Source organism: Struthio camelus, chromosome 8 (genome assembly GCF_040807025.1).
Source record: "Struthio camelus isolate bStrCam1 chromosome 8, bStrCam1.hap1, whole genome shotgun sequence".
NCBI classification, from domain to species: Eukaryota; Metazoa; Chordata; class Aves; order Struthioniformes; family Struthionidae; genus Struthio; species Struthio camelus.
Window position 1 is genome coordinate 33,518,519 of NC_090949.1, and position 14,929 is coordinate 33,533,447.

The 14,929-nt window shown below is 39.1% G+C and overlaps 1 protein-coding gene across 36 annotated transcripts in view; it reads right to left on the reverse strand.

The window, feature by feature from the left end:
- The window catches only part of DAB1 (DAB adaptor protein 1), a 507,009-nt gene that overhangs the window by 37,856 nt on the left and 454,224 nt on the right, over positions 1-14,929 (reverse strand). For 19 of the 36 annotated variants that reach the window (XM_068953299.1, XM_068953311.1, XM_068953307.1 and 16 more), the window contains 2 exons: positions 4,943-5,074; positions 4,208-4,327 (listed from right to left, as the gene is read on the reverse strand). In XM_068953299.1, coding sequence (XP_068809400.1) covers positions 4,208-4,327; positions 4,943-5,074 — 252 coding nt within the window. Of the gene's footprint in view, positions 1-2,277; positions 2,344-3,617; positions 3,657-4,207; positions 4,328-4,942; positions 5,075-14,929 lie in introns of all 36 variants that reach the window. The other 17 variants (XM_009683303.2, XM_068953292.1, XM_068953289.1 and 14 more) reach the window with 1 other exon arrangement.

Consider the following 14,929-nt stretch of genomic DNA (forward strand, 5'->3'; position numbering starts at 1 on the left):
TTACTCATTGGACAGGAACCTTTGGGCCCAAGGGAGAACTTTTTGTGTACCAGCTCTTGGCAGGAAACCAGAGCAGCCCCAGAAGAAAGATTTGGCTAGGCGGAAGTGAGGAAGTACCAGGTTACTGATGAGACATGTGTCTCCCACTGTGTAGTATGGGGAAGGCCTCCGAGTAAATAAGAGGAGCTGGAAACAATTGGTATGAAACAAACAACAGAAAAGAGAACTTTTTCTAACTTCACTTTTAATAGTAGCCTGGATGGTTCCGAGTTAATCACGATCTTTTAAGGGAAACACTTTTTCCAGGGATGTAAATATAAGATCTGAGCTGTGGGAACCCTGATTTGTAGCAAGGTGTCATAAAGTATATGGATACTGAGAAGCCAGTGGCCCCAGGCAAATCTACTGTAGTGATCTCCTGTATCTGCCAAGTGCATTCAGTATCTGCCAGTTACAAGAGATAATGAAATAAGATGCACAGCTACTTAATCTCAGCATTTGTTGTATTCAAGGTGCTGCCTGTAGTAAATACAGGAAGAACAGTGCTACACTGCATATACTGAAGTTACTGAATATATTTATCACAGGTATTTTCTGTTCACCGCTTTAGGAGAAAACACTTCATCACATCCAGGTGCTGTCAAATGAAGCCTTGAGCAATTCTCTAGTGAGTTAAGGAACGCTATCAGCAGTACCTCGAGATGAGTAAAGACCTTGCCAACTGTTTATCATCATCTATTTCCATCTTAAGAAAAAGTAAATCTCCAAAGAGATCCTCCTGTTTTTTAGGCCATTCCCGAGAAGTCCCTATTCCTTCCTTGCTCTCAGAGATTCATCGGATGGCATCTGCCAGAGTTTGATCCAAGGTCTCCATACACAGGGAACGACTGCCCCATTCTGCCTGCTTTAACTGAGACTTCTCTAAAATTTCCCTAAAAGCCTTGCACTTTGATGAACAACGATTAGAAATATTATGTCTGAATGTATTTGTCGCGGAATTTTGTTTTTAGCATAACATTGAGAACCAGAGCAGTCATTTTTCTTAAGAGATTGCTTTCTTGAAAATAGTCAAACTTTTTACACTATGTGGCAAAACATTCTTAGCTTTAGTTTGGAAAAATACCCTCACCTTACATAACTTGGTCTAAGCTATGCAGAAAGATGCATATTCTATACTGTGTGGCAGAGGTGCCAGGAAATCAACAAAGACAGCTTAAACAAATTTGATCTTAACGACCCTGTGGTAGTACCTATATGATAGTTATTTTCTAATTTTTAATTTTATTTCCCTCTTCCACTTAACTCCTTTCTCCCCTGGCTTACAGCTTTTCTACCCTTGCATTTTTTCTATTCTCTTCCTATCTTTTCTCGTTACTTAAAAAAAATTTTTTTTCCTTTTTTCGTTATGTCTTGCACCTGTCTACCTTAAAAAAGCTTTTCCTACTAAGCAAATCAACCTCTAGTACATCTAGATGAAATCACTAGATTCATCACTAATCATTTCTTCAAATTCCCTTCCCCTCTATACTAAATGATTTCCTCAAATCACACTTTTCTTACAGCATACAGAGATTTCTGTCTGTCTCCAGATTTGCCTCTAGTATGCGATACAAAATGAATTACATTAAATTTTAATAAAAACTGTACTGATCCCTTGAGGATAAACTGAATGACAAAACATTATTTTATTTTGCTTTCAGTGAGATTTTTTGTCAGTATGAAGAATGCAAGCTTGGGCTACAACATAATACATACACTCTGAAATTATGGTCAGAGTGTAAGGGATATCCACTGAGAGCGCTTAGGTTTTGCTCCGTATTATTCTCCTTTGTTAGGCAGAAGGAAGAGGAGTACTGTCAAAATGTCCTTAAGAGATGCTTCGATGGTCTGCCTTCCATGACTACTATCCCTAGCTTATAGAAATCCCTGAGATTACAGTATGTTTCTGAGAAAAGCTGTAAAAAGTTTTGAAAATTAACAGGAAAGAAGAGATCCCACTATTTATCCCCCCATCTTATATGGTGTAGTCAGAAGTTTAACACCTTGCATAAATTGGCAAAGATAAAGTCAATAAATTTCACAGAAACTGAAGAGACAAACAAATTAACAGAGAAATCACAACTGAGACTGGGTAGATTATTCACATAATGTCTTAAGAGTGAAATGTCAGACATTTTTGTGATGAATGAAAACTAATAAAAGTGAATTATATATGAAACGTATTTACCAAATGCCCGCATTTGTTGCAATGAAAACACAGAAGGAGCGATTTTATACCTGATAAATGTTTTCTTCTGTTTCAGGCTCACGGATTGGCTCATGTCCAGCCTCAAACACAATGTACTATTACACCAGCAGCCAAAGAGGAAAAGTCAAAGATGAAACAGAAGGGAAAAAAGGCGATTTGGAATTCCACATAAAAACACAGGCAGGCATTAAAGAAACAAGTTCAAAGTACAGGTTGGCACCAGGGCAACCAGTTTGTTGGAAGCACAGAGTAAGGTTGTTTCATATTTCATAAAACAGCAATGAATAGACCTAAATCTCCTCTAATGGTCATTAGAGCAACTTCCCAGTTCTCTGCCACTAGAGATACTGCCTGCAGCCCAATTTTAATCTAGCTGAAGTCGATATGAATTTTGCCTCTTTTACATAATGGTCATCATTTCCACATATATTTATTATCTATGAATAAAAAAGCTAAATCCAAATTAGGAGAACAGGTTGGTGCTTACGTAACAGGTCACACGGAAAAGGCTGTCACTTCACTTTTCATTTTTAGGCTCTTGCTTTATTGTGAAAAGCACACAAAGTAAAAACTCTTGAGTGACGCTATAAAAGGTGAAAATAATTTAGGGCCTCCTAATTTTTATTGTCTTGCTTGATGCACCTTAGACAGTACTCAATATTCACTAATGTTTAAATCAGTTTCTCTCTGTGTGACTCCAATTTATATCCCTAAATCGAAGAACATAAAATCTCTAGTATAAAAAAAAAATGGAGTAAACGATAATATGTTTTGTTTCAGCAAGAAAACTTGAGAATGCAATCACATCTTCTTTACGCTCAGTAGGATATTGGACATGAATATATTGGCATATTTCTGATAATCGTCTTTGCTCGGGGCCATTTTCCTTGGATGAAAATTCAGCTCCATTACGAAACTGTAGCTCAGCTGCTAACAAATGAAGGAGTGTGGCATAACATCAATTCCATTTCATTCTGTGGCTTAAATTCTGGCCCCACAGAGCCAATAAAAAAAATATCAATTTATTACTACCAGAACAAGATGTTACCTTCTTTGTTTTCAAAGTAATTTCCTTTACTGCTAGATTTTGTATTCAAAAATGACAACAAATCTCAGTGGGAAGCAAATTCTGGACTCACAAACCACTTTTTAGGAAATGTTTAATCTATATAGAATTTTCTATACAAAATATTCTGCTGTTACTTTGAGCTTAACCTATAAATCTGCTACTTTCTGTTAAAGCCCAATAGGTATCTCATTAGGTCTATGTCAGGAAATCCCCCACAATCTTGTTAAAAGTTTTGACTGTGAAGATAACACATATCTAGCCATTTCTGAAACTCCAAGGCTGTACAGCTTCAGAAATTACCTGGTATACAGGATCTTCTACATCTTCTTCCAAAATTGTCTACAGCAAAGTAAGAGGACAGGCAGTAAAAGCAAAGAACATAAACAGTAGAGATAAAAGAATTCTGTATTCAGAAATTAAAGGACAGCAAAGACACAAGCAAAATGTGCAGCTAAGTATATAGTTTTTTCTTTAGGATACAGATGAAGTTCCATTATTGTACAAAGTAACTTTATTCAAAAGTTTCAAAGTTTAACAATTGCACCTTGAATCGATTCAAATACACACATTCAGAACTATACTGAATCTTCCCCAAAACTATTAGACACTTAAAAACCTAACTTACAACACTAACTTCTGTTAAAATTTTCACCCTAAATTAGAAGGAACACTATGTGAGAAACGAACATGTTCGTCATATGCCATGTCTTAGCATTCAGCACTGTTTCATCCTACTTTTGAGCTCATGATAGCTGTGAGGTTCACATTTGTCCGTCATTGAAACACATTGCTGTTAATGAACGCTGAGGATGCTCAGTGCAGTGGAGTAGCTTTGGGGGAATACTCCACATCATAATTTTCTTGGCAGTAATCTAAGCTTATGCATGTACCTGGTATACCGCTTGTTCACACTGTTTGTCCTTTTGTGCCTTTTTTTCCATTTCTTCCCTTTGTTTCAGTTCATAGATGAGCTGAAACAGGTCTCGCAAGTCCAGGATTACAGGTTCAGCCTATGGAAGCAAAAACAGTAACAAAGGTAACCATACTCCTCTTTTTCCATCCTCTCAATATAGCAGTTACAGCTATCTCCTCAAAGGGAAAGAATTTCATACCAAATTAATTTCTACCTTGTTTACACTGCTTCAGCAAATTGCGTCCAGGCTAAGGTTAATTTCTGTAAAACTAATTATATTTGCAGATTAATGATAGCGATAATTATGAGTATGAAAAGCATTGCTTATATTTATTAGTGGTTTCTAATACAATGAAATTAGAGTAGACTTCACGCAAAGTAGCTATTTGGTTTCTATCATTTTCTGTTTAAATGAGTACAGGAATATAACCAAACTTATCTATATTCAGTTAATGAATCTAGTTTAATTAGAAAGGAAAATAATTACTAATTAGGAAGACTACATCACAAAAAATTGAGAATGGTGAAATACATTCCTTTTTTTCCCCAAGCTGGTTTCATTAATTTGCCATTTAAGTACTTCTAAGCAGATACTTGTGAGAAGTCTAGCACACTCATGAACAATGCAAGAACGGCCTCTTGAACAGCTTCTTGCAAACACAGCTTTTCAGTTGGGTTACACTGTGGAAAACTGCAATGATCTGATACTTACTGCCTGCGCTGTTTTTATTGCCACAAATCTATGATTTCCCTCCTTTCCACACACATATCCAAATGCTCGGTGGTCTGTGATATCCTTTGCGATGTAAGAAATTTCATGAACTGCATGATGGTGCTGTAGTAGCTATGAAAAAAAACACAGCAAGAAATAGCCATCAAAATGTTTCATTTAAGCTGTATAATTTCCCTCTCGTCAATGTTTTACCTGGAACTCAATACGCCCATGCAATTAAAATAAATAAATAAAAATCATCCCGTGTCAAAAATCAATTGACATTTGAACTTTTTAAGCTTTACATCTTTTCAAAATTTGGCCAAACTTGACTTACTTTAATAATCTAAAAGCTTCCGTTTTCTATCTTTTGATGAGCTGTAATTCAACAAAAATATATTGTCTACTTACTACCTATTTGTAGGTGCATAAAACAATAGGCAGCAGCTACCCGTAGGTTCATCAGGGCAACTCTAAAGCCAGACTGCGCTGCAGCGATTGCAGGACTTGAGGTCTAAGATCCAAACTCTCTACGAAGCTGCAGGAGAAGGCTCCTTATCTCTACAGCATTACAGTATTCAGCGTCGGCCAGCAAGTGATACTTCACGTAAAGCAGTAACAGAAATCCAAGAACTTAGTTTCCCCCCAAAATTCATGGAAATATGATTATCCAGCTCAAATCAATGCTACAATAAAATGTGAGCATTTGCGTTAAAATCCTGCTTTGGTTAACAGTAAAAAACAAGCAAACAAAACAAAAAATTTTGTTTAAAATGTGAGTAAAACTTGGTCCCTCTGGTCCCTAAAATCAGGGCATAAACCTGAGACTACTATGAGCATATCTTGGCCAGAAAGCCATACAGAGTGCCAGCATCCTTCTTGCTTTGACTTAATTAGTATTTAATCACTAGCATAATATTTAAGTATTTCTGCTTAGAATAATGTCCTTGAAAGGTTTATCTAAAACAGTCTATTACTTTGAATTTCTACCCTCTGAGATATTGGCCTATCCTTTATAAGCTAGTGATAATGCTATTTTTGAGAACATACAAAGCCTCACAAAGAATTCTTTTGAGGTCCAGATTCCTGCTGTTTTTGAGAAAAGCATATTTTGAAAATCAGCATGGTATCCAGGCAATCTCTAAACAATCAGTTATTTTTAGAGTTTAAAAACATCTTAAAATTCAAAACCAGACAGGCTACATGTGTGTGTAAAAGCAAAAAAAGCTGAGTGCGTGCAGGGTAAGTGACAAGTGATGAGACTTCTGCAGAACATGGACTGAAATTTAAAAGGAAAGGCAACATACCAGAGACAGATGACTACACATAAAACAAAAGACTGGACATTTTTCATTTTCATTTCTCAGTAAACGACTCTTAACTTCCCAAGATCAAGATTGTTTGCTCTTAGGAAAATGGAAGTGTTGCCATTGACTTCAGCCTAACCGTGGCTAAGCTGAAGGTGTGCTTCAGCCTTTCCCAATGCATTAACTGTTTAAAATTAATGACGGGATCTTACTTCAATAATACACAGATATTGATTTATTAGGTTTTTTTGCAAGCCAAGTTACACACTATCTGTAACAATGAAATGAAACGTTCCCCTCTCGGTACTCTGCATATGACAGGGAAAGTTATCTCCAGCTCCCATTAAATCAAAGTTCTTTGACATTGCTTTATTGATTGCAAGACAGTGTTTTGCACCAAAATTAAACTGTGATCAGACTCCCTCCTTGTGGAATTAAATTTGAAGATCACTCTACCATGACAAAATATCACCTACAGTGTAAGACAGCAGATGGAGTCATTCCAATTTATTTGGGAACCCATATTAACTGTTCTGAACTCATCACATTTCTAATGGTTATGATGCCCAATATACTTTACAAACTGCATCAATGTATATACAAATTAAGTAAAGGGGACTGCAGCATTATCCTTTTACATATTTTACTGTATAGAGCGCTTAGCAATAGTTTTTTATTTGTATGAGGGATACCGAACTGGAAAAGGCACACAAAATGTAATGTTTCATACACACATCTGTACTGAAATGCAGACAGACCTAGATACATCTAATGTGTCCTTTTTACATTTTCCAATAATTTATTCCAAACGTTATTTAATGAGTGCCTGATTCTTCTCTCGTCATAAATCAGAAATCATTCCTGTTGCAGCCAGGAGAGATTTACCAATGTAAAACATAAGATCAGGACTGCATCATTATTCAAATTATTACTATTATTTTTTAAAGGATGCAGCCTGCCTAATTCTCAGCATAGCCATTTACAGCAGTGAAAAGTGCACTGCAGCAAAGGATGAGCGAAGGGATAGCGCGGTGAGCAACACAGTCTCGCCTCTTCGCATCCAGCCATCCAACAGAGAGTCAGAATTGAGTCAATCTATAAATACATAGTCTTTTCATGTTTTGATTAAATTTGCCTCTGGTGCATTCGCATAGATTAATCTGCCCCGTAAAATGTGACCAACTAATAGAAATATCTTCTTTATTCAATCAGTCTTATAACTGCTTGCATGTAGCCGCTCTCTCCATAGGCTGTTCAATAGTCCCAAAAGGAAATGAAACAACAGCCAGATCAAATTGCTTATAGTGGAAATGCTGGTCGCTGCTCGGCGGTTAATAGTCATCTGCCTCTTTCTCCCCTACGCGTGGGGGTTTTTTTGTTTTTTTTTTATACTTTTTTTCATTTCTTTTTTGCCCTTTTTGTCTTCAAGGCTTTACTATGACTTAATCCTACCTCTAGCAGATCAGGAACATATAAAATCAGTATTTCATAACTCAGGGATGTTTATGACACCCCCATTTTATTATGCACACACTGACAGATTTCTTCACATACTGTTTGATGTTTTTACAGTATCTTTGCTGAGTGCTTCTATGAGCCATTTACCAATTCCTAAGTGAGGTATCAAATTGTTTGGAGGGCTGCAGTATGACAGAATAAATTACAGAGAAGACTTAATTTGTATTATGGTTCAATACAGTCAATTAAATATTGCACAGATTAGAAAGTAATTTGTTTTAACATTTAAGCTTCAGTTTTTTTAAAAAAAAAAAAACACCATACAGTCTCCATATTATTTTAGGTCTCATGTGATTTTAGTCACTGTTGAACATAATAGAGAGTATTTTTAAATGCGCCCTCCCACACCACCTCCCTGCAGCATCCTGAGACAGCCGCAGCGAAGCTGCTCTCCTCCCCCTGCCCCTTCCCCTTCCCGCGAGCTTTCTCTGAGTTCCCCTACTCGCTCTCGTTTTCCCTCCTGCTCTCCCCAGTCTCTCCCCTGCTTCCCTTCTTCGCCTAGGTTGCTCCCCGTACATCACATAGAATTGATTTAGCTACCTCTGAGATCTGTAGCATTTCTAATTTCCCTCAGGCTGCTTGGCACCTATCATAAATTTTTTCACCCCTTTCACCTCATCTTGCCCCTTTATTTCCATGCTGTAGCCTCCAGTCCCACTAAATCAATTAAGTCAATCAATTAAGTACTTGGAGGGCCCAGCAATCACGTCAACTACGTGAGTTAGATGGCATGCGAAAGCCACTGCTTTACTATCGCTATTTCTCTTTTAATGAGGTTGTCTATTTAGTGAAGCCTGGGGCACACTGTTAAGAGCCACAACAAAAAACACCTTGCAAGCTGCCAAGCCTCCTGTAAAATCTGTCCCACCAAAAGACGGAAGCACATACCAGATAGCAGTACATCTACAAGGGCAAGTTGCACAAGGATAGAAGTTACACAGCCCTTTGCCTTGAATAACTTGAATAAATAAACCGTGAGCCTGTTTTCAGATTGGTGGTGTCAGCTGACTGCCCTGCTGTTATCATCTCCACGCTACCCATACCCGGATGCGAGTGACACACACGGCCCAAGCATCCTCCGCATTTCTGCTCCTGTCTATTCGTATCTGCTCCACTTGAATCAATAAGGAACGATGCATTTTGCATGTCTTCTACATATCGCAAATCCTTTGATTTTGGGCTCCAAAGTTACCCACACTGCAAAATCCTTAAATGATTCAAAATAAAATATCTTTACAGGTCATGGCTTCAGTCATGCTGCTGTCTGTCTACAGCTCCTTCACACCCCAACTCAAGTTGTGATTGCTCAATAGTACTCATAAATCAATAAAGTCAATGAAGTCAATAAAATTACTCTAATTGCCTTCATTTGTGTTACATTGACTCTGTTGTTTCATTAAAATGCGCTTAGCGGTGGTGGTCTGGAGCTGCTATCTCTCAGCCTTAAAAATGCCACAGCAAACAGTGCGAATACACGCCGAAGGAGCAGACGCGAAACAAAAAAATTCTCTGCAGCTACGGATTCAAATCCCACATCGGTCTAGTTTTACAACTTGCAGGCATGGACAGATAGCAGTTCACTGTATGTAGACACTGAATAAAAATACAGACACCTAGACATCTGGAACAAATACCTCACAGGACCATGCTGGCATGAGGTTTTCCCTGGTATCCATTAACTTTGCATGGGTAGCTGTTAAGCAGTTGTTAATATTTCAGCTACCTTTCACCCTAGAGACAACTGTATTTCAATGGGAGCGTATACAACCAGTTTGGCGAAGCTGTCACTGATCTTAAATGTTAGCATAATGGAAAATAAACCTGAAAATCATATTTGCACCACAAACTTTCCAGTGTTGTTTTCTAGAACGTAGCATTTGGGTGGCAGATGGGGTGGCACGGCATTTGCCTACAGAGAGTTGCGGGCAACGAGCAGATGGGGGAAAAGCAACAAGCACTCCCCTAACCACTGCAGAAAATTCCCATTTAATGTGAAATAGTAAAGAGGAGACAGCTCGGTGCGATTCAGAGCTCCAGTTAACAACTCCAAACGCCCTGCAAATTACTACCAGCGCAGGGCAAACGCGAACGGGAGCTGTGACAGAGCTCACTCGCTGCAAAAGCCTGTCGCTCTCCTCCCGCCTGCAGCTCCTCTTTCCTCCCTGCTGGTTACTCAGAGCACTCGGTTCAGTACAAGACCGTTTCGCTGGCATTGTGAGCGGTGCCAAAGTGTAAAAGAAGAGACAGAACGTGGAGGTTGCTGTCAGAGGCAGCTCCATCTAACCAGATAAGGCTTCACAATGAACTCGGGGCACCGTTCCCCTGGGAATGTGTCGCTGCTTTTGATTTCTCAATTAGTGACAGGCTGCTACAGAGCGTGGCACCATTGCCGCAGTCTCTTCTGCGGCTGGACAGATGCTTTTCCTTAGTGTTTTCCCTCTTCTATTAACTATGTCCTCTTATCATTTTAGCTATTTTTCCAAAGACGAATACAAAAATTGTGTGGATTTTGCTCCAGCTGGTCAGAAAGGCAAGGGAGGAGCCTCATCACTCTGTACACTGTAGTGCTCACGGCCTGTTCACGTTAAAAGTTTTCAGAAAGCACGTAACTTAAACCTCATTAAATGCCCAAATAATTTATAACTGAGGGAGAAGTTCACCCACTCCAGCATACCACAAAAGGGGCCGTTTGAGGAAAGGGGGAAAAATATAGCTTGCAAGGAAAAAAGGTTGAGAAATTATGTAGCTAAACAAAAGATAAGATAGAAAATAGATTGTATTTCAAATGTGACAGTCCTTTCCTACCATGAGGAGTTCTCCAGAAACATGTCCATGGGGAGAGGACAGCAGAATAAGCAATGTAGGACAGATCACAGCATGGTGCTTAAATATAGTAGTGATTTCTTTGGATAAGTACCTTCACAGGCACGAAAAAATATCTTACATAAATATTTACTACAACTTGTGGAAAATTTCATCTGGTTTGATTTGGAAAAGGAGAGCGGTAGACTTCAAGGTTAGCAAATTATCAAAATACTGAATTCCTACTAAAATTACAACCAGTCTCGGAACAAGATGGTTTTTCAATTCAGCTTTCAAAAATAAACGTCACTTTTGAAGACCTGAAAAGCAAAACCTACAAGAAACTTCTGGTGTTCATGGACATCTCAGTATCTGATCGCATTTCCAGGCTCCAGCTAAGACGATGAGTTTTGCACCATTCGCAGGCAAATAAAAGAGTAGTACAAACTGAATGTACTTGCATGGAGTGAAAAAAGCACACAACGAACAAGATGTCAATTTGCAGGTTTATTGCAGCACAGACTGTAGAACTGTCTTGGAAGTAAGACTTCTGAGGGTGAACATGCTCAAAAGAAACCCTTATGCTGCGAGAGGCTGAATGTGTGCAAAAGCACTATACCCCTGAAAACGAGTGGCCCACCACTGAATCCCTCTGACCGAAAATCATTCCCACAGTTCACGCTGACAATACGTTACAGAATTTCCTCCTGTGGAAAACAGGAATCGGAGCAGAAAAAGGAAGTGTAACCTCTGGAGAGTTCTCCAAGCCTGACTGGACTTCTTGGATGGCAGCTGTTAAGCTGCCACAATGAGAAGAAAGTAAGTCTAATCCCTGTGCTTCTTCCATACAGACTGATTTTACAGACAATAACCTAAAGACAGGCTTTTCCAAGTGCCAAGTCCCTCTAAAAGGCATTTCAGCAGAGAAATTTGAAGATTAAAAAAAAGATCGCACAAAAAACACGCTTTCAGATTACACGCAAATCAAGGCTTGGTCTATGTACCACCAAGGAACATATTAAATACAGCAATAATAATAGTAAAAAAAAAAAGAATCAAGATAGAGTCCGCCACAGTTATCACATTCAGTCCCTCCTGGGGGCCAGTGCTCTGGTTGTGACACAGCGAAGCACCCAACAGATGCATCAATTTAATCCTCTGCGTGAACTCTTGAGGGCCATTCTCTTCTGCAACTGCAGAGACCGAAGCAGAAACAGACTTTGTGACTTGCCCAAACCCATATGGCGATGCGCAGCTGAGTCAGGAAGACAGACAAAAGTCAGTAACCATAACCGAATGTTTAATGATAAGTAAGTCTTCAAGTTACGTGCTAAACTAAACTCAATCTGTACACGCATTCATCCTACCAAAGGGCAAGCCCTCAGCTAAAGTACACCTAAGGGAAGAGCCTGTTTGCCTGGACTCAGGAAGATAGCTTAAAAGGGTGCTTCAGCCTTAAAATTTGAATTAAACCTTACCGTTTCCTTTGCTTGATGAAAAAGTATCCTATTCCATCTTCAGAGTACAAACGCTAGTGTCGCTGTTGGTGCTCTAGGCCCCAGCCGCACGCAGCGGCGCTCTGAACCTGGCCGGAGCTCCGGTCGTTCCAGACCCTCGGCACACACTGCCCGTCAATTAAGCGAGCAGGTGCTACGCTTGCAAGTGCAGCAGACTAATTGTGATGAATGCACCCACAATATCGAGCTCAATGGAAAATTCGACAACCTAATTTGTGAAAAGGAGCACCACTCTGGTAATAAACTTCTGCCTGGCTCTCCTAATTTGGAATAATGTCTGACATAGACCAGAAATGAATTTTGTTATTGTTCATTGTCTTAGAAAGCAAATGCTAAGCTGCTCATGCAGAAGGTCCATTTACTAGATATATGAACTTAGGAAAAGAATAAAATGAAACTGGAAGGCGCACGTTGCCAATTTCACATTTTCACTTTAAAAGCTTTTCAGTTTCTGATTGCCCTAGGAGTGAAGCTAGCTAGCTAAATCTAAAACTCTTATCCAATTACTATTAATCCCAGGTTATATTTAAAATATGCACTGGCAAATATTGTTCCAGGACAAAGAAAATCCTAAAGGGCAAGAAAACATTTTCATAGAGCTTTTCAAAAACAAATGTGCTATACTAAAGCCATAATGCTGGACCTCCCATGAGTCTTCTGCACTGTTTTTTTATTGTTTCTGTATCAGACATGGTCAATTGCTTTATCAGGCTGGTTAAAACAATGAAGAATTTGTCATGGAAGAGATAACGAAAGATTTTTTAAAAGTGGCTAAAAGATGCAGAATAGGAAAATTTATGCAATGGTCATGCAAGAATTTTATTTCTTCCCAGGCCTTTCCACTTCCTATACCACCAGAAAGCTGCTGCCTCAGCAAATTCTTAACAGGGATACCAAGAGGTACCAAAACGCTCCTGATCTTGATATCAAAGTTCATATTAGACCAGTAATGTAATATGGACCTAAGTTTGCGCTGTTTGAGACCAGCTAGAGACCATACAACAACCTGTATTGCCCTTTTCACTGTTTCAATGTGGTGTACAAGTAACAAAACTCATTTGTTGGAATATTCCTTTAATTTATGGGGAGAGAGAATAAGAGGGCAAACTCTCTCCCAGCAGGGAGGACGGCTGCCTGCCCAGTGGCCGCTGCTGGGTCTCCAGGGCTGCCATCCGTCCGCCTAAATGCATTCGCCCTTCACCACTCACCTCACAGAAAACAGTCAGTAGATCAAACTAGCCGTTAACATGCCAATCGTGCCTCTGCTCTCAAGCCAAAGTTTGCACACAGCCTGAGCCCTCGCACCTCTGACCTTGCTTTGCATTTTTTCCTGATATACTCTGAAGTTCACAAGACCCTTACTGATTACACATTGAATTTGAGGGAACACAACATGCAGTAATGAGACAGTCAGTTCGTTATAGGATCACAGATTTTTAATCGCACTCATCTTCCTAGCTTGAATGTCTTTTGAGAAGCCTTTACTTTTATGAGGTTGTTTCTTTACACCAACATCCTTCATCTTCTGAAACACTTTTTATTTGCATGAACAGCAAAAGAAATTTCTTCTTGCAACTCCTAGGAGCTTTGGGGGTATTTTTTGGCTTTATTTTAACTACTTCAGATTTTAACTGCTTCAGACTCAGAAAGCATTATGACCCACCCTCTCCTTGCAGCCAGCGATCTGAAAAGTTGATCAGTGACAACCAGCCTCAGAGTCTCTTGATTTACTAAGAGACTTTTTTCTCTAAGCTTTACTAAGGAGAGCTTGCAAAGATCACAAAAAACCCATTCATATTGGCAGTACTAAAATTTAGGCTGCACTGGACAGTCATCAGAAAACAACTCTCCTTAGATCTGTAACACTACAAACTTCTCTGGAGGAGTCCGCAGAAAAAATAGATGCATATGAACAGCTGGGGGGAAAAAAAGACAAGCAAGATTTGTTTTAAATATATATATATATACACATACACACACACATACACACACATATACACATATGTATACATATATATACACACACACGCCAGATACTCATACCAATTTTTTAAGACTTTAGAGGGGGCTGAGGGAAAGCACAACGCTCTGGATTCACAAGCTGCATATAACCAATATGTCGTGTTCACAAACCAATTAAAAATGAAAGCAGAAATGTTGAGAGATTCACAAGACACCATGTTTTGTATCTTCTGAATCTGAAAGCGATTTCATAATCAGAAACAAACCGAAGCATACAAGCAACAAACCCCATCCATATTCCTCAAAGGATCAGTATGTCAAAAAGCAGAGCATGGGAGATTGGTTTCATGTGGTACAGTGCCGACTTGGTCAAAAGCTATTCAACTCTTTGTTTATGTCCAAAGGCTTAATTTTCTAGTGAGGAGCATATAAATATACAATATTAGTTAAAGGAGACATCCTGAAAGGTTTCCTATCACAGACACTAGCTTTCATATGAGAAACGTTTGAGTAATCTTTTCTATACCACAAGTACACGGTTAAACTTTTGATCCCAGGCTGACAAATCACTTTTCTATTTTTGCTGAAATTCATTATCATGAGAGATACTTCTGGTTCCCAGCAGAGATGTTTGAGCTGCTGGATATTCCTCCCACTGCAGATACTGCCTGAGAGTCTATGGCAGACTGCTTGAAAAGGAAAAGGAACAACCTCTGTCGACACTGTAGGATCTCAAATTTTTATTTCACAATTGATGCTGCGCAGTGACAGGACATTACAATAAGGCCTTTGCTTAATGTACCTAAAAGGCTCATCAGCGGATTCTGTGTACATGAAGGCTGGCAAAAGGTGAGCCTAACTTCTAAGATAGCCGTTTCTGT